We start from the raw sequence: 22,493 nt of genomic DNA on the forward strand, positions 1-22,493 counted from the left end.
TAGCTAATTTACTGTGGATGGTGGGCAAGCAATGCCTTCATCAGGAGACCCAGGCTCTAACAGATGCCCAGCCACCCACCACAGGTACACAGTATAGCCACGATCATCAGCCTGGCTGTGTCTCTGTGTGATGGGGTCAATAATAATCTACGGCTCTGAGCTCTGAAATGATGAAGGGAACGAGAGAAGACATGAAGAGATGAAAAACAAGAGATGTTTATTAGATGTTATTTACAATGTGAGCTGATTAGTGACAAATCAGTAAGTCTTGAAGAAAATGACCCCAAATGATCTGTTTGGTAAATGATATAATGTATGTCACTAAGTCAAGTCAAGGGGGATGCCATGATAATATGTCATGGTCTTTTAGGCCCTCTGATAATGCTTTTGATGATTGATGAGAAATATGACTTCAATAATCACTTGAGAAGCTGGGATATTATGCCCCGTTTCGCCTCAGAGCATTATGTCAACCAAACTTAAGCAGGGGAGTAGTTAATAATAACCAGTGATGGGGACTGGCTGATCCTGGCTCTCACACATTCAATACAGTGATGTAGGGTGATTTTCCACAGGTCAAAAGATTTTGAGAGCAATAATAATAATATGGGCATTCATCCAAATCTACAGTAGCTTTCATGCCTGTGTGCACCCGTTCCTGTGTGTGTCTGTGTGCCCGCATAAATGTGAGTGCATGCGTTTGTGTGTTTGTTATTTTCCCAGTGCTGAGTCAGAAGGGGACAATATATTAAGCCTGACCAGTGATAAGGGCCGCTCCTCAGTCCAGGCAGGTCTCTACTTGCCCTGTTCACTGATTAGACAGGATTGTTTTACACAGGACACATAATATAACAATGGCTGCCTGCTTCTTCACAACTATTGACCCATCACACAGTACAGTCAATGGAACACAGCCCAGGTGGACAAGACATTCTAGTTCTTTGGAACAGGAGCTCATGTGGTGGAAATATTTCTACTACCTCTACCTGGTTAAACAGAGATGTGCTGAATCACCTGTGTGTTTGAAAGGATGTGAATATATTAGTACACTGATTCCCTCTCTTCTCCTCGCCTCGCCTCTCCTCTCATCCTTTGAAAATAAACTATTAGAGACGTAAGGTCCGCTGTACTCCCTGACCTTACCCATTATGCATCTGTCCTATAAAGGGCACCCAAATCCCTCTGTGTGTGTGTGTATGTGTGTGATTAGAAACAGAGGACCAGAGAGAAGGGGCTTAGGGGATCAGGGCCAGGGCCGGGAGGGGGGGTGGGGGGGGCGACGTCTGTAGGGCTGCTGGGGGACACAAGGCCTTGGCAGGACGGGGTCTGGAACTGACAGGTGAGGGGTGAAGGAAAGGAGGGGGATAGCAGGACAGGAGGGTATTTTTTGAATGTGCACCCTTTAAAGAGCAGATACAGATTCTTAGTACACACTCTCCTCTCCGTGTGTCTCCTCTCTGCCTGGGGGAAGGGGTCAGTCAGTCACACAAGAACAACAAACCGGGAAAAGAGAACCAGTGTGGATGCTCTTAGCTTAGTGTATTAGACTGCTGTCTTAGTGCTTAAACTCCCTCCTCTCTCTCTGCCAGGGGGAAGGGGGCCAGTCAGTCACAGCCCAGGTGGCAGATAGGCCAAGTGTGATTCAGGCTATTATTATTCACAATAATACTGTGTCATTGCAGAGGGTGGAGGTGGGCACAGACAGGTGCACTGTAGACCCTCTCCCTCCCACCCCCCTCACCTGGGCTAAGGGCCTGGGGGCCTGGTGTGTGTGTGTGTATGTGTGTATGTGTGTGTGTGTGTGTGTGTGTGTGTGTTGCTCCAGGCACAATGAAGAGAGAGAACCTGTCAGTGACCACCTGGCGTGCAGCTGTCAGGGTCCAGTTTCAGGGTCGGCTTTCCAGCAAGGGGGGCAGTAGCACACCCACCTACCTGCCTGCCCATATATCCATCTATCCATCCATTTATTCATCCATCAATTCATCCAATTTCTTGTTGCTCCTAATTTCTCTCATTTCCTTCTAATGGAGGGATAGATAATAGTCATTATAGGAAAATAATAGTCTGTTACCCTGTTAACAAGCTTAGGATGATTGTCTCACGTCAGGTGGCGTCACTCCTACGTGACACTCATCCCTCAACTGACAGTACAGGCGGAATTGTCGCACCAGTGATGTAGTCAAGTCCCTAAACCTCAAGTCCGAGTCGAGTCCCAAATTCCTAGTGTTCGAGTCCAAGTCTAAGTTCTATATACTCTCTAGTCTTAAGTCGAGTCACGAGTCCCTTGATAGGCTAAAAGCTGCGATCCAACAAGCTTTGAACATACATTTCATGATGTAGAAAGTTAGTTCACTTACAGTGTTAAACATTACCAACTCAGTGGCCTTGTGGTAAGATGGTCCGCCCTGAGTTTAAAATGTTGGGAGTTTGATCCCCAGTCGAGTTATACCAAAGACTGTAAAAACGGGACCCTATGTGTCTGTGCTTGGCAGTTAAATTGTAAGTAAGGCCCTGCGATAGACTAGCTTCATGTCCAGGTTGCTACTGAAACAGGCTACTCACTTTTATTTACATTGGTAGGGCTTTTAGCTAATACAGTAGCTACTGCAGTGAATGAAGCAAGGGAGAGATATTTTCTAGTTAGGATCCACCTGGTTCTGGAAATGGTTGCCAGTTTATACTATCTGGTCATGCTACAAAGGACAGAGGTACGTCTAACCCCACTCTCCGCGGGGTCACGATTTTCTACCTAACTTCAGTTTCCCCTGAAAAACGGATGTGGGGACTCTGCTCAGATGTCTTTTTACGCCTGCTACGTTAGGTTAGTTTGACCCTAACCTTAAACTGAACCGACAAGGTTCTTATACCATGAAGCAACAAAAATGAAAATATATGTTGTTCTTGAAGAAAAGCTGAACTTTCAAGTCAATTTGTTTCTTCCACCACTAAATTGTGGGAAAATAACATCATGAATCAATCTAATGTTCTTTCCAGAATAATGTCACTGCAGGTTTAATTCTCAGTTAATCACCTGCATTCTTACAGTATGCCACAAAGATCACAGCAGGCAAAGTTATGTTTGGAACGTTGACGTGGTTAAAGGGGGATACTGTTGAAATTCAGTTTTATCTCCTAAATTGTAGCAATTTGACAAAATTACAATGCAGACTTGATAGTTGAATTTTTGTGAAGTAGTCCTGATCGTGTCAATTTCCCAATTACCTTAATCAACGATATAGCCAAAGTTGTGCTTTCTAGTATGAGCAACAAGAGTTTACTGGGCAGTGGGCACCGTTGGGTGGAGAGACGAGCAGGTGTTACAAACAGGGCGAAACATTTTCCCAGGTCATGTCGTTGATTGCAGTTTCTATTCATCCAGATCTCAATTGTTTCCTCCATCACTAAATGGTGACAAAGATCACAGCAGGTAAAGTTCCTTTTAGACCATTGACATGGTTAAAAGGAGATACAGTTAAAATTCCCTTTCATAAGAGATAAGATTAATAGAATATATACTTTATTAGTCGATACGGGACGGAAATTTGTCTTCAGCTTTTTTCACAACCCCTCAAATATACACACACACTTACACACAAACATTAAGTTGGAGTGGATTGAGCAGTTTAAATTGTAGCAATTTAACTAAATTAACTACCCATACAATGGTTCCTTAAGTCCCTACACCTTGAGTCCGAATTGAGTCCAAAGTCCCTAGCGTTGGAGTCAGAGTCGTACAGAGTCCCAAGTCGAGTCGTGAGTCCCTTGATAGGCTAAAAGCTGCGGTCCAGCAATCTATGAAGTTACATTTCATAATGTAGAAAGCTAGCTGACGGTGTTGCATATTAGTAGAGCTAGCTAGCTAATACAGTAGCTACTGCAGTGAATTAAGCAAGGGAGAAAGATTTTCTGACAACATCACTACTGGTCAAGTTCGAGTTCTGGACTCAAGTCCTAGAACACTGCGTTGCGCTATCTGATGTAAGACAATGGCTTAGGATTGGAAAGACAGACATAACATTTCCACTATGGTTATTCCATGGAAGGAGTGATTAAAGTGGGTATGCATTGTAAAGGGCGACCAATGACTAATGTCCAAATAAGACACAGACAGAGAACATTTATAAAACATTTACTTAACTAGAGTGGAGAGAGAGAAAGATAGAGTGAGAGAGCGAGATCGAGAAAGACAGAGAAAGAGTTAAAAAGACCAGACAGCATGTCCCTCTCTTTGATCCATATGACCCAGTGCAGTTTGCTAATCAGACAGAGGTCATCTAGTCGGCTGATGAGGAGAGGGGCAGGAGAGGACTGGGAGAGGGAGGGGTATAGCCCACTTAAAATTAGCATCTCTATAGGGCCATGGATGGAGGAGAGAGGGAGGGGATGGAGGGGAGGATAGGATGGGAAGAGAGAAGCTGGGAGAGTTTAATGGCACTGTGTGCCCCCCTCAGCTGTTCAGCTGTCTTAGAGAGAGAACGGGAGAAAAAGAAAGAAAGAGAGAGAGAGAGAGAGAGACGTTTTGAGGGGTAGAGGTATACGATAGAAAATACATACAGTTGAGAGGAGAAAATGAGCCTAAACTAGTCCCATCTAAAAGGGCTGGATGTGTGAATGTAATATGGCATACAATCTACAGGCAGAGAAGCATCTGTAAGGTGAGATTCATGGAATAGCACCTAAACATACTACGTAGCTATTATACCTTGGCTGCAAATAAGGGTCTGTCATATTCAGCTTTCCTTCGACAGGAGGCTTGAGTGGAGTGTACACACTAATTAACTTTGAATTAGACTCAGTGTGTGTGTGCGTGTGTGTGTGTGTGTGTGTGTGTGTGTGTGTGTGTGTGGGGGGGACTCAAGGAGAGGGGGGTGGAAGAGAGAATTACTAAACGACAAAAGACAGAGGACTTGAAGTGCACCATAAATTACAGAGTGTGTGTGTGTGTGTGTGCGCGCGCATGCGTGTGTGAATGCATGGGAAGGGGCTTGCGACTCAAGGAGAGGCAGAGAGAATTAGTAAACAACAAAATAAATGTCTTGAAGTGCACCATTAAGAGTTGTGTGGGATAAAAATATCAGACACTCAAATCATGAGGCCAGAGCCATGGAACAACATGGGTCTGTAGTCGTCATTAGCCTACAAATTCCCTGGCAGAAAATGTTTCTATGCACACAATGTATGCATTATATATCTTACTTTAACAGCCATTTAGACTAAGTTTGTTGAAGGGTATTTGACGACATCAGATATGCATCTTGTGTATGTTACATGTCCCTGATAGCAGCCATTTACATTTTACATTTTAGTCATTTAGCAGACACTCTTATCCAGAGCGACTTACAGTTAGTGAGTGTATACATTTACTCAAAGCAACTCTGTCATCTACTGGGGGAAACATGCATGTGCAACAAGGCACAAGACAGTTTCAGATCCCTCACACACACACATTCACACAACAGAAATAAACTGGACACACAGACAGAAAGTTTCAGTTTGTGTTGCTGTATTGTCAGGTACAGATAAGCAGGTAGCTAAAACGCTACCCTCCAAACACTCACCACTACTTAGACAGCAGTATACATGTTAACCTACAAGTGTTTTGTCTAGTGTAACATAATGCACATGACACACTATTCCCTATATAGTTCACTGTATAGAGCAGTTGTTCCCCCTGGGGGGTGCGAGGGGTCGGCAGGAGGGGCGCAGGGTACACCCCCCCCAAAAACAAAAACAAACATAACAATTAAAACAGACCGGCTTTCAATTTACTCTTGAAAGTTGTAATAGTAGAATGCAAAAGGTGCATTTTCGAAATTGGGTAGTGCATCATCAGTTTTCTTCTTGTCATGTCAGTCATTGCATACCTTAGAGAGCTATTTACAACTTGTCAGCAATATCCAGATCAACTAGCCCATGTCATCTAAGCCAGGTTTTTTAGCCTATACATTTTGTTGTAATGTTTGAGTCACTCAAATGTCACATGAATACACATTAGACATGGCAAAATGTATACAATTTCAGGGAATACGCTTTAAACCTCTCCGCCAACAAGAGGGGTGTGAACAGTTTGTGTCATGAACAGTGTTTGTGCCATTGTGAGATGTTCCCCAATGCTGGAAGGGGGGACTGAGTGAAAAAGTTTGGGAACCTCTGGTATAGAGAATAGTGTGCCATTTGAGACTTGGACCTACACTACCAGTCAAAAGTTTGGACACACCTAGTCATTCAAGGGTTTTTCTTTATTTGTACTATTTTTTACATTGTAGAATAATAGTGAAGACATCAAAACTATGAAATAACACATATGGAATCATGTAACCAAAATAGTGTTAAACAAATCAAAATATATTTTATATTTGAGATTCTTCAAATAGCCACCCTTTGCCTTGATGACAGCTTTGCACACTCTTGGCATTCTCTCAACCAGCTTCATGAGATAGTCGCCTGGAATGCATTTAAATTAACAGGTGTTAACTTCTTAAAAGTTAATTTGTGGAATTTCTTTCCTTCTTAATGTGTTTGAGCCAATCAGTTGTGTTGTGACAAGGTTCGGGGGGTATACAGAAGATAGCCCTATTTGGTAAAACACCAAGTCCATATTATGGCAAGAACAGCTCAAATAAGCAAAGAGAAACAACAGTCCATCATTACTTTAAGACATGAAGGTCAGTCAATACGGAACATATCAAGAACTTTGAAGTCCAGCCACAAAACCCATCAAGCGTTATGATGAAACTGGCTCTCATGAGGACCGCCACAGGAATGGAAGACCCAGAGTTACCTCTGCTTCACAGAGTTCAAGTACCAGACACATCTCAACATCAACTGCTCAGAGGAGACTGTGTGAATCAGGCCTTCATGGTCGAATTGCTGCAAAGAAACCACTACTAAAGGACACCAATAATAAGAAGAGACTTGCTTGGGCCAAGAAACACGAACAATGGACATTAGACCGGTGGAAATGTGTCCTTTGTCCGGAGTCCAAATTTGAGATTTTTGGTTCCAACTGCCGTGCCTTTGTGAGACACGGTGTGGGTGAACGGATGATCTCCACGTGTGTATTTCCCACCTTAAAGCATGGAGGAGGCGGTGTTATGGTGTGGGGGTGCTTTGCTGGTGACACTGTCTGTGATTTATTTAGAATTCAAGGCACACTTAACCAGCATGGCTACCACAGCATTCTGCAGTGATACGCCATCCCATCTGGTTTGGGCTTAGTGGGACTATCATTTGTTTTCAACAGGACAATGACCCAACACACCTCCAGGCTGTGTAAGGGCTATATTACCAAGAAGGAGAGTGATGGAGCGCTGCATCAGATGACCTGGCCTCCACAATCCCCCGACCTCAACCCAATTGAGATGGTTTGGGATGAGTCGGACCGCAGAGTGAAGGAAAAGCAGCCAACAAGTGCTCAGCATATGTGGGAACTCCTTCAAGACTGTTGGAAAAGCATTCCAGGTGAAGCTGGTTGAGAGAATGCCAAGTGTGCAAAGCTGTCATCAAGGCAAAGGGTGGCTATTTGAAGAATCTCAAATATTAAATATATTTACTACATGATTACTACATGATTCCATATGTGTTATTTCATAGTTTTGATACCTTCACTATTATTCCACAATGTAGAAAATAGTAAAAATAAAGAAGAACCCTTGAATGAGTAGGTGTGTCCCAACTTTTGTCTGGTACTGTAGATATGGCAGTAATGACCAAGGCACCAGAGGCAGTCATCCTACGGTACTAAACATCCCTTTTCTTTCCTGTGAGATAGCTCCCTGTCTGAGGTCATCCAATAAACCGATAAAACTTTTAGTCAGCTTTATGACGTGTGTAGAAAAATACAAAACAAAATCCCTCCACAGCTGTGTGTAAAGTCAGGGGCTGTTATGTGGTCTGATGGCCACAAAGTGGTGCTGTTGGGTCTGTTTTTAATAAGAGCAGCGAGAGGAGTGGGATCAGTGGCAAGGCATCACAGTCACATATAACCCCCTTCTCCTCCCTCTTGCTCTTTAAGTCTTTATGCTTTGAAAGTGACAGGTCACTCGCTAGCAATGTCCATATCAACAAAACTGAATGGAGACAGATCAACAGTTTAACAGTTATTAAGATCAACAGATATTTTTCCAAGATTGGCAATCTTCATGTCCAATGTCCTGAATGCTACACCAAATATTGCCGCCGGTCCGGTCCATGCCGTGACGTTGCTTAGAGCCTAGTCTTGTTCACCAGCCGAGCCTTGTGTCCTGATTTCCTGGCGCGTGAGGCTATACTTCTTTGAGAATGTCCTTTCTAGTCATTGTAGTTGTACAGTCAAAGGCCTGGTCAGTGGAGGTGGGCGTTGAGGTCGTACTTGTCACAGAACTTGTCAGTGAGGGGAATACAGGTGAGGTACTCACACCACTCACACTTGACCGGGTGGACGTAGAACAGTACAGCCAGCCCTGAGAAGAGACCCAGGAACACCAACAGGAACACACAGATCTGGACACGTTTACGGTACATGTCCGAACGGCCAAAACTGGAAATAATAAGAAGAATAGGATCATAAAATCAATATTAGTGTTTTACATATTACAGGGTATAGCATACCCTTGAGGCCATATTTTCATTCAATGTAATAATAAAAAATATTAAAAATATTACCCAAAGTAACTTAAAGTTTTAGTAAAACATAATTGATTCAGGTATATGTGGCCTCAAACCCAGAACCAATTGAGCCATTTAGAACTGAGCCACATTATTATTATTTTTTAAAGTAGTTCAAAGCGCTTTACATTACATACACAAAAAATCCCCAAAAATATGACTAAATCAAACCAGCTCTCACCTGATGTATGGCAGGAAGGAGAAGGAGAGGAAGAGTCCAGAGATGAATCCGGAGATGTGGGCGAAGTTGTCTATCCAGGGCAGCAGGCCGAAGGAGAAGAGGAAGATGCCGACACACAGCAGCTTGCTGAAAGCCCTCCACGGACGCTCCAGGATCTGCCAGCTCTGGAACAGCTCAACAAACAGACAGGCCAGGATACCAAACTGAGAGCCAGCTGGACCCACCTGGGGAGGAAGGGGGAGAGGGAGCAGGAGAACAGAAAGAGAGAGAGACACATATTGGCAGCTGAATACTTGGCATCCCGCCACCTAAGGGACAGCCAGTGGAATGACAATAAAACAAATTAAATTACATTTTAGATTCTTGATTATTATGGGTCCATAGTATCATAATCAAACAAATCTCCCATCATTATACCAGTGACATCACTAGACCTATATGGTCAGTGTATCTACAGTACTGTACCTCTGCTCTGTAGGGCAGGAAGATAGCGCTGGCCAGGTTGCCAGTGATTCCAGAGACGATGTAGATGATAGAGATCCTCAGCCAGCCGGCCAGCTTCTCTAAGTCCCTCAGGATGGTCATCTGGAAGAGCACCGACACCAGGCAGTGCAGGATCCTACAGGGATACATATTAGCAAATAAAGAAAGACATATGGCGAGCCTCAGCAGGTTACAAACTATATGATTTTCCAATAGGGTCTGGCTCCAGCAGATACTTTTTCATACTACAGACACTGTGAGACATACGAGATGAGACAGGATGTCGAATGGTGCCAGAGAGGATGGTGCGTTACCGCCACCAACAGTACGAGTGGTGAAATTAGATTTATAATTAAAAGCTAGGTACTAGCTAGCTAGCATATACTAGCTAGCTAGCTAGCGTGTACTAGCTACCTAACCTAGCTAGTGTGTACTAACTAGCTGCACAAGCAACAGTGGTTAACAGAGCTAGTGCGCCGACTGGTATGTGTGTAGCACACTAATGCCCAGGAACAAAGCTGACTCACGATACACGAGACCAACAAACGTCTACAGGTTGCGCATGCACATACCATTTGAGACTTAAAAATATGATTTTCTGGCCAAATACAGTAGCCTCCTCATTTATTCAGGATGTTTGACACATCATGCAGGACATTGTGCAGGACAGAGTTTAAACATATTGAACACAACTTGTCTAATACCAATATATATATATATATTGTGACGTCACGAGAGGCTACACAGCTTTCAGCGGGATTGCTCAAGTAGTGCAAGGAGACAAGGTTCAACCAAAACAAGGATTTTATTAAAGGTCTTGGGAAATTAACGAAAATATAACAAAATTCTGTTCTCTTGTGGCTCTTTAAGGGTTAACAGTTCAGGGATGTCTCTTCCACATCCAAAATCATAATTCTCACTTGCTCAGATAACTTTTCCCCAGCCTTACTGTAGTCCACGTTGCAGCTAGTGGCCAACCCAGCAAAAAGTCCTTCCAAATGTCTCTCACGTATTTCCACAGGTGCATATATCCAAAGGTGAGTATTTCCCAAAGGTAAGTATCTCCAAATCCTTATATTCCTCATGGAAGTGGACGTGCAGCACTCTTGTCCTCCAGAGAGCCCAGGTTGGAGACTGTGTCTCTTCACCCCCACACACTCCCCTCAGTGTGTCTCTTCCCTTCCCAAACCTTCAGCTCATCAGCTCCTCATTTGTTTCAGCTGCGTGGGAAGATTGGCCATAGAGGGGTGGAGTTCCCGACCATACCAGCAGATGGAGCCATAGCTGTCTGGGTTTGCAGCCACCTCAGGGGGATGTAACGTCCCTCCAGGACACAGCCTCTCGTGACATCACACATCCCCCTCCTCGGGACCGACGTCCTCGTCGGGGTAAAGGCAGCGAAGAAGGCATCACGCCGGGAGAGGGCGTCCGCATTGCCGTGGTGCTTGCCAGCCTGCTCTCTCTTCAACTCCTCCACCTCTAGGACCAGGGACTCAGCCTCCTGTTGTCTCTCCTTGAGTTTCTTACTGAACGCATCAGCCTTGGTTTTAGCAGAGTTTAGCTTCTGTTGAGCAGCTTTCAGTTCCTTCTCTCTCTCTGCCTCCGCATTCTTCATCTTGTTCTCCAACACCTTGTACTTCTCCTCTGCCTTCTTCTGGACCTCCTTACTACTGCGCAGGGTCTCCTCACACTCCTCGATGGTCCTGCGCAGCCTCTCCAGCTCCTCCTGTTGCTTATGGAAGGAGCTCTGTTGGAGTTTAGCCTGGAGGATATCTAACTCTTCTGTCTTCATGTCTAACTGTTGCTTTAACAAACGATACCTCTCAGCGGTCCCCTTCAGACCAGACAGTTCTTTGTCCAGATTCTGTAGCTCCGTCTCTGTGTCGGTCTGGGCACCTGCCATCCCTATCAGAGCCCGGGCGGGAGTGAGTAATTCGGAGGATTGCACCGGAGCCTTCCCAGGATGAGTCTTGCCTCTCCGTTTCCGAGGTACTCGGGTTATCCTCTCCTGAGACTCTCTCCAGAGTGGGTAAAAGGCTGGGCAGTCTCGTCCAATTAGGACAGGGACGGGGAGGGAATCAACCACCCCGCCGTCGTGTGTATGGTTCCCCGTGTGCTGGTCATTGTAAGTTCAGTAATGGGGTATTCTCTGGTGTCCCCATGGACACAGGAAACTGGGAGGACTTTCCCCGGGGTCAGACACGTTGGGCCCACCAAATCCTTACGCACCAGGGTGGCCCGGCTACCAGAATCCAGTAAGGCCTCCACATCATGGTGATTCACAGTTACCGGGCAGGTGGGGGTCGATCTGGGCCGCCATCTACGACTCCCAAGAGCGAGGCAAAACGGTGTGTGGGTGCTGAGCTGGAGGACTCCGCAGTGGGCATAGGTTCATCGGCTGGTTTCCCACACTGCCAGGAGATATGTCCCATCTCCCCACACCGGTAACACTGTCGAGTTTCCCCCTCCTGGTGTACTCTTCTTGGACCCGCCTGGTTTCTGGCTCCCCCTGGAGCCGGGATAAGTCCTGACGTGGCTGGGTTCGAGACCTTGGGGTCCTTTGGACGGGTTCTTCCCATTTGTGGTGGGGCCGCACTCCTGGGGGTCTTTTCGGAAGCATTCAGCATCTCCGCTGTGGCCTGGTACTTTTCCACAGCTTCCACGGTCAGATCAGCCGTGGTCAAGGCCTGTTGACTGATGAACCGTTTTGCCTCATAAGGCAGGGCGCGTAGGTAACGATCCACCACAACGGCCTCCACCACCGCCGCTGCTGTATTCCTCTGCGGATCCAGCCATTTCCTTGCGATTCGGACAAGTTCATGCATCTGCGCCCGAGGAGGTTGGTCTGGTTGGAAGGTCCAGCCGTGAAAGCGCTGGGCCATACCAAACTTTGTGAGTCCATATCTGCTGAGGATCTCAGACTTCAGGGCATCATAGTCAGTAACCTGGTCAGGGCCCAGGTCCCGGACAGCATTCAGTGATTCCCCGGTTAGAAAGGGGGCTAACAGACCAACCCACTGTTGCTTGGGCCAGGCTTCCCTAGTGGCCGTGGCCTCAAATGCATGCAGGTATGCCTCAATGTCATCGGTAGCTCCCATCTTAGATATAAAGTCACTTGCCTTTATTGGGCGGGTATTTTGGACAACCCTCTGTCTCTGCAACTGCAATTCCTCTGCCTTCAGAAGGTTGGCTTTCTTTTGCTCCTCCAAGAGAGCCACGTTTGCTTGCATCTGGGCTTGCTGGCCAGCAACAAGGGCTTTCAATATGTCCTCCATTTCAGTCGGCGGGGAGCCTACGGCCAACTTGGAAAACTGGGTGATCAAACCTTCGGTATCCTCCTCTGACATGCACTATTAACGCTTGAGCGTGCCTGTATTCTCCACCATCTGTGACGTCACGAGAGGCTACACAGCTTTAAGCGGGATTGCTCAAGTAGTGCAAGGAGACAAGGTTCAACCAAAACAAGGATTTTATTAAAGGTCTTGGGAAATTAACGAAAATATAACAAAATTCTGTTCTCTTGTGGCTCTTTAAGGGTTAACAGTTCAGGGATGTCTCTTCCACATCCAAAATCATAATTCTCACTTGCTCAGATAACTTTTCCCCCAGCCTTACTGTAGTCCACGTTGCAGCTAGTGGCCAACCCAGCAAAAAGTCCTTCCAAATGTCTCTCACGTATTTCCACAGGTGCATATATCCAAAGGTGAGTATTTCCCAAAGGTAAGTATCTCCAAATCCTTATATTCCTCATGGAAGTGGACGTGCAGCACTCTTGTCCTCCAGAGAGCCCAGGTTGGAGACTGTGTCTCTTCACCCCCCACACACTCCCTCAGTGTGTCTCTTCCCTTCCCAAACCTTCAGCTCATCAGCTCCTCATTTGTTTCAGCTGCGTGGGAAGATTGGCCATAGAGGGGTGGAGTTCCCGACCATACCAGCAGATGGAGCCATAGCTGTCTGGGTTTGCAGCCACCTCAGGGGGATGTAACGTCCCTCCAGGACACAGCCTCTCGTGACATCACAATATATATATATATATACAGTGCATTCAGAAAGTATTCTGACCCCTTCACTTTTTCTACAGTTTACGTTACAGCCTTATTATAAAATTGATTAAATTCATTTTTTCCCTCATCAATCTGCACACAATACCCCATTATGACAAAGCGAAAACAGGTTTTTAATTTGTTTTTGCAAATGTATAAAAAACAAAAAACAGAAATACCTTATTTACATAACTATTCAGACCCTTTGCTATGAGACTCGAAATTGAGCTCAGGTGCATCCTGCATCCTGTTTGCTTCCTGATTTCCACTGTTTCTACAACTTCATTGGAGTCCACCTGTGGTAAATGAAATTGATTGGACATGATTTGGCAGGGGCACACACCTGTCCATATAAGGTCCCAGAGTTCACAGTGCATGTCAGAGCAAAAACCAAGCCATGAGTTCGAAGGAATTGTCCGTAGAGCTCCAAGACAGGATTGTGTCGAGGCACAGATCTGGCCAAGGGTACCAAAAAATGTCTGCAGCATTGAAGGTCCTCAAGAACACAGTGGCCTCCATCATTCTTAAATGGAAGAAGTTTGGAACCACCAAGACTCTTCCTAGATCTGGCCGCCTGGCCAAACTGAGCAATCGGGGGAGAAGGGCCTTGGTCAGGGAGGTGATCAAGAACCTGATGGTCACTCTGACAGAGCTCCAGAGTTCCTCTGTGGAGATGGGAGAACCTTCCAGAAGGACAACCATCTCTGCAGCACTCCACCAATCAGGCCTTTATGGTAGAGTGGCCAGACGAAAGCCACTCCTCAGTAAAAGGCACATGACAGCCCGCTTGGAGTTTGCCAAAAGGCAACTAAAGGACTCAGACCATGAGAAACAAGATTCTCTGGTCTGATGAAACCAAGATTGAACTCTTTAGCCTGAATGCCAAGCGGCACATCTGGAGGAAATCTGACACCATGGTGCTGGCAGCATCATGCTGTGGGGATGTTTTTCAGCGGCAGGGACTGGGAGACTAGTCAGGATCGAGGGAAAGATTAACAGAGAAAAGTACAGAGAGATCCTTGATGAAAACCTGAATGTCCTTGAGTGGCCCAGCCAGAGCCCGGACTTGAACCCGATCGAACACCTCTGGAGAGACCTGAAAATAGTTGTGCAGAAACGCTCCCCATCCAACCTGACAGAGCTTGAGAGGATCTGCAGAGAAGAATGGGAGAAACTCCCCAAATACAGGTATGCCAAGCTTGTAGCGTCATACCCAAGAAGACTCGAGGATATAATTGCTGCCAAAGGTGCGTCAACAAAGTACTGAGAAAAGGGTCTGAATACTTATGTAAATTTGCTATTTCAGTATTTTATATATATATTTGTTTTTTCTTGTTTTCTTTACTCTAAAAACAAACTCATACATATGAACAACAACTTACAGACACACACAAACAATGACTACATCTCATCAGCCCAGTCCCACATGCTCACACCCCCATCCCTAGTGCCTGCATTATTGTTTGCCACGTGGCCTTACATTTTACCAATTAGTTTTTTTCGGTCGCCCATGCTATTTCAATATTTCAATAATAAATCATTCAATTTTTCCATTGTGTCAATGATGGCAGATTGATTGACTTCCAAGTTGTTAGTATACATTTTTTCAAGATGAGTGATGAGAAGACAATCGTCCAGCCCATTGGGTATCGCACTATTCTTCTATATTGTTATAGTGTTCTTAACTATTAAGTTGTGAATGTTCTTAGCTTTATCCTTTAAAAATAGACGCGTAAAAAGATTCTAATGAATATTCTTTACAGAGAAACACTACTCACCCAGCATGGAGGAATAGAGAGAGCCATAGTCTGTAGAACTGGTCTGGGATCTCAGGGTTGAGGAAAGGTAGCAGGCCACACACATCATCCATACAGGCCACCTGGGAGCAGAGAGTAGCCTCCTCGTGGAAGTAGCCCTTCATAAAGTCACAGTACTCTCTGGACGTGATCTCACACCTGAATAGTGAACACACAACACAAGCCATTACAACATCAACTACCTATAGCTGTGGAGACTGAGGGAACTGAACAGCATAAAGTACTAGTACAGGCTCCTCAGCAACACACTTTCAAAACATAGCTAATTGTTTGTATAAGTCATATAGCAGGGATAATCAACTAGATTCAGCTGCGGGCCGATTTTTTCTTGAGCGGATGGTCGGGGGCCGGAAAATAATTACAAATAATTTATAGACTGCAAATTGACCACAAGAAGCCCAAACAGATGACTCAAACATAATCACTTCAAACCTTGCTTACATTTGTATACAATCACATATATCTCTATATTATGCGTGAAAATACTTCGGAACAGATTTCCAAAATTGGAAAAGCTGATTTACCAGTCTATTTACAGTATTTTATGTCCAACAATCAAATAATAATAAAATTAAATAACAGTTTTTTTTTTCTTCTCCGAGAAATTGAGGGGCCAGTTGGGGAACCCTGTCATATAGTATTCACCACTACCGTGCAGTTTGTGGAGAGTACTGTCTGTCCTCACCTCCCTTTGGTCCCGATGCAGCAGGGCCGTCCGGTGATGGCACAGTCCACGTGGGGGAGGTTAGTGTGGTTGCCTGGGTTGTACCTGGTACACACTGGCCACTTGGTGATGTCATCAGGCCACTCGTGAGGCGATACAGAGGCTGGCTCCAGGCATATCCTGAAAAGAGAGGAACAGAGGAAAGAACATATAACGTCTAGAGGGAAGAGGAGATCCAATTTGTAAGTCGCTTTGGATAAGAGCGTCTGTTAAATGACGAAAATGTAAATGTAAATATAGAAGAAGAGAGGGAGATGGATGAAGAGAAGGAGAGAGAGAGAGGCAGTTTATTACCTGGGGTCCTGGTGGCAGACTGAGCCGTGCTGACGGACCTTCCCCTCCAGGAGAGGAGCACTGGGGTGATGAGGCCACTTCACCCACACTGCTAGAGTAGACTGGGGAGAGAGAGAGATAGAGAGAGAGAGAGGGGTTAATTGCTACAGATTTTAGGATATTAAACATAAAATGACTGTAACAGTAGTGTAACACCAGGGTAACTCACAGAGCACTCCTCCTGTGAGGTCTGGAGACAGCCAGAGCGGTCGTTCCTCACACAGCAGGCTGAATCCCGCTCTCTTCCTCTCTTCTCCTGGATCAGGTCATGGACCTGCTGGTCCTGACGCATGCAGGGGGAGAACTTAGCCCCCAGGTGTATCAGCGCCTCCTGCAGGCCAGGGGAGGGTGTGCAGTCAGTACACAGACAAGGGGCTCTATTTTCGGCTGGTGCTATGGCAGCGCAAGTGCCAAACACAGTCGTTTTTACATTTCAGCATGTAAAAACTGGTACTCTGGCGTTTTGCACCCAAGGTTCAGCAATTTACCTGTCCTAATATAAATGTACCTGTCTAATATAAGCTCGCTTGCACTGAGGTGGGAATATTTGTGGTGTGTCCTTGAAAACAAGCACAAAAGCAGGGGTTGGAACCGGTTCAGGGAAAATAACCGGAAACCGGAAAATAACAAACATTTTCAAGGAACAGAATCAGAACCGGGAACGAAAGTGATCTATACTTTCCCGGAACAGAACCATTATTTTAAAAGCATGGGAACCAGTTAATAACATTATTTTACGTTCCGGCATTTCCCCCCCCCCCCCACATAAAACGCAACAAAGCAGCTATGCAAAGCTCTCCCTCTGTCACTCAGAAACTTCTTCCAGTGTCTGCCTGCCAGCTGAAACTCTTTGCCAGAGTGTGTGTGTGTGTAGGCTACCTGCCCCTCCCCCTCCGAAGTATAGGTTACTGTAGCCTACTGATGTTACAAGCATGATTCAGAAGATACGGAGAGAGATTTTAATTAGAGAAGAATGGATTAACTTTTTCAGTACTAGTTAAGGATACTATAGTTATCACATTTCATATTGGATTATTGACGTGTTTTTAATTCTGGTGCCAGTCCTCCATTGACGCTGCTCCTCCGTAGGTATAATTCTGTGGGCCTAATTCAGATAATGCATGTCACAACAAGATGCCCAGCGCTTCAAGCCAAGCTTCCTCCTCCACCCTCTCTTGCTTTCTCCCCACCCGCAAAATGTTCATCGCATCTCGCGCCCTACACTTTTCTTTCCATCACACATGTAAACAACTATAGCCTGCCCGCTCCATAGCAAGCTGCTCTATCTGCACTGATTGGTGAAGTAAATCTGGTCGGAACAGTGGAATGAACCCCCCAAAAATTATGGTTCTGTTCAGAACAAAACGATAAAAAAGGTATTTTGGTTCCAACCCCTGCAGCGCATATCAGGAGATTTAAGACCAACGAAAAGCAGATATTAGCGGTAACGTGGTTGGTAATGGCATGGATTTTGTGAGCGGAAGCGTAACCTATCCAGCCGTGACAAACAGGAGTCTTATGCTCATGGAACAAGAAAGGAGATGTGCTTTTTGTGCCGGTAACCCTCGTATTAATAAACATCTTAATCACCAAAGTTTTATTAAAAGATCAAGTTTGGGAGCAGTATAACAGTGAGTGGACACGCCCATAAATGCGCCAGCGCTATGATTTACCATTGTGTTAGGTTTGTTAAAATAGAAACACAATGTCTTATAGCTGACATATAGGTTTAAATGATCAAATGAAGTCCATTAGCCTAAAAAAAGTTACACTTACCGAATTTGGTCCCACCCAGAAGTTTTCTTGTTGCACAAACTTGACATTTTCATAAACACCTTTATTTCTCAATACCTAAAGAGAGAGAGAGGAAAAGCCAAAGGGTTTACAAAGTGAAATGCAAAGACATAACACATTGATACAATGGATCACTCATCACATAAGGCACAACCTTTATAGCAAAGACTCTACAACCATCACTGTAACCTTTATAACGCAAACTACATTATATAACAGTCACTGTACTGACCGAGTCGACGGTCTCGTGCTGGGAGAAGCCCACAGGGGCGATGCCGTAGAGACAAACAGTCAGGATGGTGATCAACAGGTGGACAAATGTGATCCAGTAGGTAAAGAAAGGCCTGCACACACACACACAAACACACATACACAATATTAATACGGTATCTCACATAGTACAGCAGCTTGCCTATTCTGTTAGAAACAGTATCTCAGTATGTCAGTGTGGGCTTCACACTGAAAACAGCTGCATCCACTAAGATAGTAATGTGTGACAACAACTGTGTAACCCATTGTTTCCCACATGGTGATCTGGGACTCGACCATCTGTGACTGAGTCACACCGTCCTGGTTTGTTTATTAATCTAGAGGCCAGGAATAAGGTGCTTTCTATTATCCTGTGATGACTCATACTGTATCTTATCTGGGACAAACTCAACACAGCTCCTACCTCCACTACAGCTATGACTGGGCTCTTCTCCTGCAGTGTGATAAAATGTTTTATGTTACAGTGCGACCATGTGACCATGCCAGGGTTGAAGTCAAATGCATAGCAATGTAGCAAATTTAGAATTCGACATTGAAATTCAAGAATCGAAAAATCCTCATTGACAATAAGGTGTACCTGTGGTCGTCCATGTCCTCTATCTGTTGCTGGACGAAGCTGTCGATACGTTTGCGGTAGGTTCTGTTGGTGAGCCTGCCCACCATCCCTAGGCCGTAGGGCCTCTTCTCCCTGGCGAAGAGCTTCTTGACGGGCACCGTGATCCGCTGGCCTCGCCGCTGCCCGCTCACACTCACCACCTCCTGCCGCAGACGCACCTTGGGCAGGACCTGAGACGGTCCAGGTTCTTTACCCTTACGCCAGCCCCGCTCCAGGGGCCTGTGGAATGTAGAGAGAGAGGAGGGGGAGAGAGAGAGAGAGAGGGTAGCGGAGGAAGGGGAGATAGAGAGAGGGTGTGTGTTAGGTGAAATGGGCTACAGTAGCAGCAACAACTTGCGTGTGTGATGTCTGTGTGTTACACTCACAGCATCAGGTGACTCCTCTCCAGTTCGTTCTTGTCCAGGGCGCCACCTGTGAGGTCACTCTCATCCGCTGCTGTGTTAGACTCCTCCTCTTTAATGGCGGCCTCAGACGGAGAGTCAAACACATCGTCTGCATAGGTAGACAGCTCCTCATCTCCTCTCCTCAGACCATCCTGCATGGAGGAGGAGGAGAAGGAGGAAAAGAGATGAAGAGGGGCAGGAGAAACTGTGCGAGTGTGCTATCTGTGCGTGAATGTGTGATGGAATGTGTGTGTGTGTGTGTGTGTGTGTTACTCACCCTAGCAAAGAAGGAGGTGTCCAGCTCGTCAGGGAAGTCCACTGTGTCATCCTCCAGGAAACTCACTGGCATGAAGCTCCGCCTGCGACACCGCCGGGCAGCGCCCTCCCTCTCCCTCACCGTACGGCCCTGACACACACCATCATCATCGTCATTATCATCACTGTCATCACCGTCATCATCATCATCGTCGTCGTCAACTCCGTCGTTGTAACCGCTAATACATACTCTCTGTTACACATGTATTGCATGATATTACATTACTGTTGTGTGTGACAGTGAGACCATGACGGGTCAATTCCACTTGCATTCAGTCAGTTCAGGAAGTGAATTAATTTAAAATAGAAATGGAATTGACCCCAACCCGGGATTAAGAACACATCCAGTAAACAGAGGGCAGACAGCATCCCCAAAGCCCCAGACCAGAGAACACAAATGATTGTGTCCTCTCTGACTCCTGACAACCAGCTGTGGCCAGTGGCCATGATGATTATGATGCTTTGACCTCTGGAGGCTGGATTAGCCCTGCAGCGGTCAATGTTCCAGTTTCAGAATACACAGTATTCTACTGGCTAACAGAACAGACACACAGCTGAGCATTCTGACTGGAGGACGGGACTGACAGCAGAGTTGTCCTAATGCCATCTGTTAATGTCTATGTCCCAAATGGCACCCTATTCCCTTTTTAGTGCACTACTTTTGACCAGGGGCCCTGGTCAAAAGTAGTGCACTAAATAGGGAATAGGGTGCCATTTGGGATGCAAACAGTCTCCCTCCCCAGCCTAGTCATCTACCTATGTGCCCCCCACCACCCTGCCTGACACCACAGGACAGGAGAGAGGAACAGCCTCTGTACAGTGCTGTTACACCAAAGCCTAATCCTACAAGACAAGCTGGGGCTCAACTTTTACATAACACTGACATTGGTAATCGTCCTATACGATATAAACATACACACACTCGGTGTGTGTGTGTTTGTGTGTGTGCGTTTTTGTATGTGTGTGTGCACGCGCGTGTCCATAAGTAGAATACAATAAACTGGGGTCATGTGATTAAGTCTCGATGCATGCCATTTTTCCATCTCAACAACCATTTTGGGGGAAGAGATCAAGGCCTAGACCAAACAATGCAATCCAGCACGGTTTTGCTGTGTTTTAGTGTGCCATCATTTAAACAAAGACCACAGAGCAGAAACGGTTCAGTGACCAGGGTCATAAAAGACAGGCAGCATCTAAGAGGTACTGAGACTACTGAGACTAAGATGTTTGCATACTTGGTTTGAGATAGTAAATATGAGTCAAGGTGACTCCCAATGATGCATTTAGTTAGATCAAAGCAGTGTCTGTTACTAGAACTGTTATATCTCAGCTGCTGGAGTTTCAGGGATGATTCATCAACAGTACAGTAGTAAACATGCAGGAAACACATCGGCTCCCTGCAAACACACACACACACACACACAGACACACACACACACACATACACACACACACACACACAAACACACACACTCTGATCCTCACGTCTGACACTGTCTGTGCGACACACACCTTGACCAGCGCTGCGGCGGCCTTGAAGCTCATGACGGCGACGGACTCTCGCTTGCGTCGCCGTGGTAACCTGTTGAGTGCGGAGCGCGAGCTGGAGAAGGAGCAGAGAGAGGTGGTACCAGGGGTGATGGGGGTCTGGGGTACGCTGTAACCATCTACCTCCTCCACCATGCGGAATGCACGGCCTCGCGCCAGGGGGTCCACAATCTACACACACAGAGGCAGACACTGTCATGTCCGATGCGATTGTAAACACCACGGAGGAAAGTATGTCCTTTTAGGTTATTTGGTGGTAAACTCACTTGAATAGTTACAACAATGGGGCTCTTGTAAGAGGCTACATGACAGGTCAAGTTCACGGTTATATCAATACACAGGTTACCATAGTGATGGACCTCTAACAGTTGCATGACTCCATGTATTAATACGCTTATCAGCTTACATCACAGAAACAAACACCCGAAATAAGCAAAATATCAATTCTGATATCTATTTTGAATTGTATTGAATAACGTCATTGTTCCCAAGGGAGAGACATAGGATTGATATTGGGTAAAGAAACACAACACCACCTTAATCAGAACACAACACAGCACAACACATGACATGACATATGCACAGATGTACAGTTGAAGTCGGAAGTTTACATACACCTTAGCCAAATACATTTAAACTCAGTTTTTCACAATTCCTGACATTTAATCGTAGTAAAAATTCCCTGTCTTAGGTCAGTTAGGATCACCACTTTATTTTAAGAATGTGAAATGTCAGAATAATAGTAGAGAGAATTATTTATTTCAGCTTTTCTTTCTTTCATCACATTCCCAGTGGGTCAGATGTTTACATACACTCAATTAGTATTTGGTAGCATTGCCTTTAAATTGTTTAACTTGGGTCAAACGTTTCGGGTAGCCTTCCACAAGCTTCCCACAATAAGTTGGGTGAATTTTGGCCCATTCCTCCTAACAGAGCTGGTGTAACTGAGTCAGGTTTGTAGGCCTCCTTGCTCGCACACGCTTTTTCAGTTCTGCCCACAAATGTTCTATAGGATTGAGGTCAGGGCTTTGTGATGGCCACTCCAATACCTTGACTTTGTTGTCCTTAAGCCATTTTGCCACAACTTTGGAAGTATGCTTGGGGTCATTGTCCATTTGGAAGACCCATTTGCGACCAAGCTTTAACTTCCTGACTGATGTCTTGAGATGTTGCTTCAATATATCCACATAATTTTCCTTCCTCATGATGCCATCTATTTTGTGAAGTGCCCAGTCCCTCCTGCAGCAAAGCACCCCCACAGCATGATGCTGCCACCCCCGTGCTTCACGGTTGGGATGGTTATCTTCGGCTTGCAAGCCCCCCCTTTTTCCTCCAAACAT

At 45.6% G+C, this 22,493-nt stretch overlaps 1 protein-coding gene across 1 annotated transcript in view; it reads right to left on the reverse strand.

The window, feature by feature from the left end:
* Positions 1-7,621: 7,621 nt before the first annotated feature.
* rhbdf1b (rhomboid 5 homolog 1b (Drosophila)) overlaps positions 7,622-22,493 on the reverse strand; it is a 57,801-nt gene continuing 42,929 nt past the window's right edge. The window contains exons 6-18 of the mRNA XM_041858809.2: positions 21,118-21,324; positions 19,568-19,696; positions 19,273-19,442; positions 18,869-19,126; positions 18,254-18,365; positions 18,004-18,078; positions 16,397-16,558; positions 16,189-16,289; positions 15,856-16,014; positions 15,132-15,308; positions 9,293-9,446; positions 8,828-9,051; positions 7,622-8,518 (exon numbers count right to left, since the gene is read on the reverse strand). Of these exons, the coding sequence (XP_041714743.2) occupies positions 8,323-8,518; positions 8,828-9,051; positions 9,293-9,446; positions 15,132-15,308; positions 15,856-16,014; positions 16,189-16,289; positions 16,397-16,558; positions 18,004-18,078; positions 18,254-18,365; positions 18,869-19,126; positions 19,273-19,442; positions 19,568-19,696; positions 21,118-21,324 (2,124 nt within the window). The 3' untranslated portion in view covers positions 7,622-8,322. The remainder of the gene's footprint in view (positions 8,519-8,827; positions 9,052-9,292; positions 9,447-15,131; positions 15,309-15,855; positions 16,015-16,188; positions 16,290-16,396; positions 16,559-18,003; positions 18,079-18,253; positions 18,366-18,868; positions 19,127-19,272; positions 19,443-19,567; positions 19,697-21,117; positions 21,325-22,493) is intronic.

This window comes from Coregonus clupeaformis, chromosome 31 (genome assembly GCF_020615455.1).
Source record: "Coregonus clupeaformis isolate EN_2021a chromosome 31, ASM2061545v1, whole genome shotgun sequence".
NCBI classification, from domain to species: domain Eukaryota; kingdom Metazoa; phylum Chordata; class Actinopteri; order Salmoniformes; family Salmonidae; genus Coregonus; species Coregonus clupeaformis.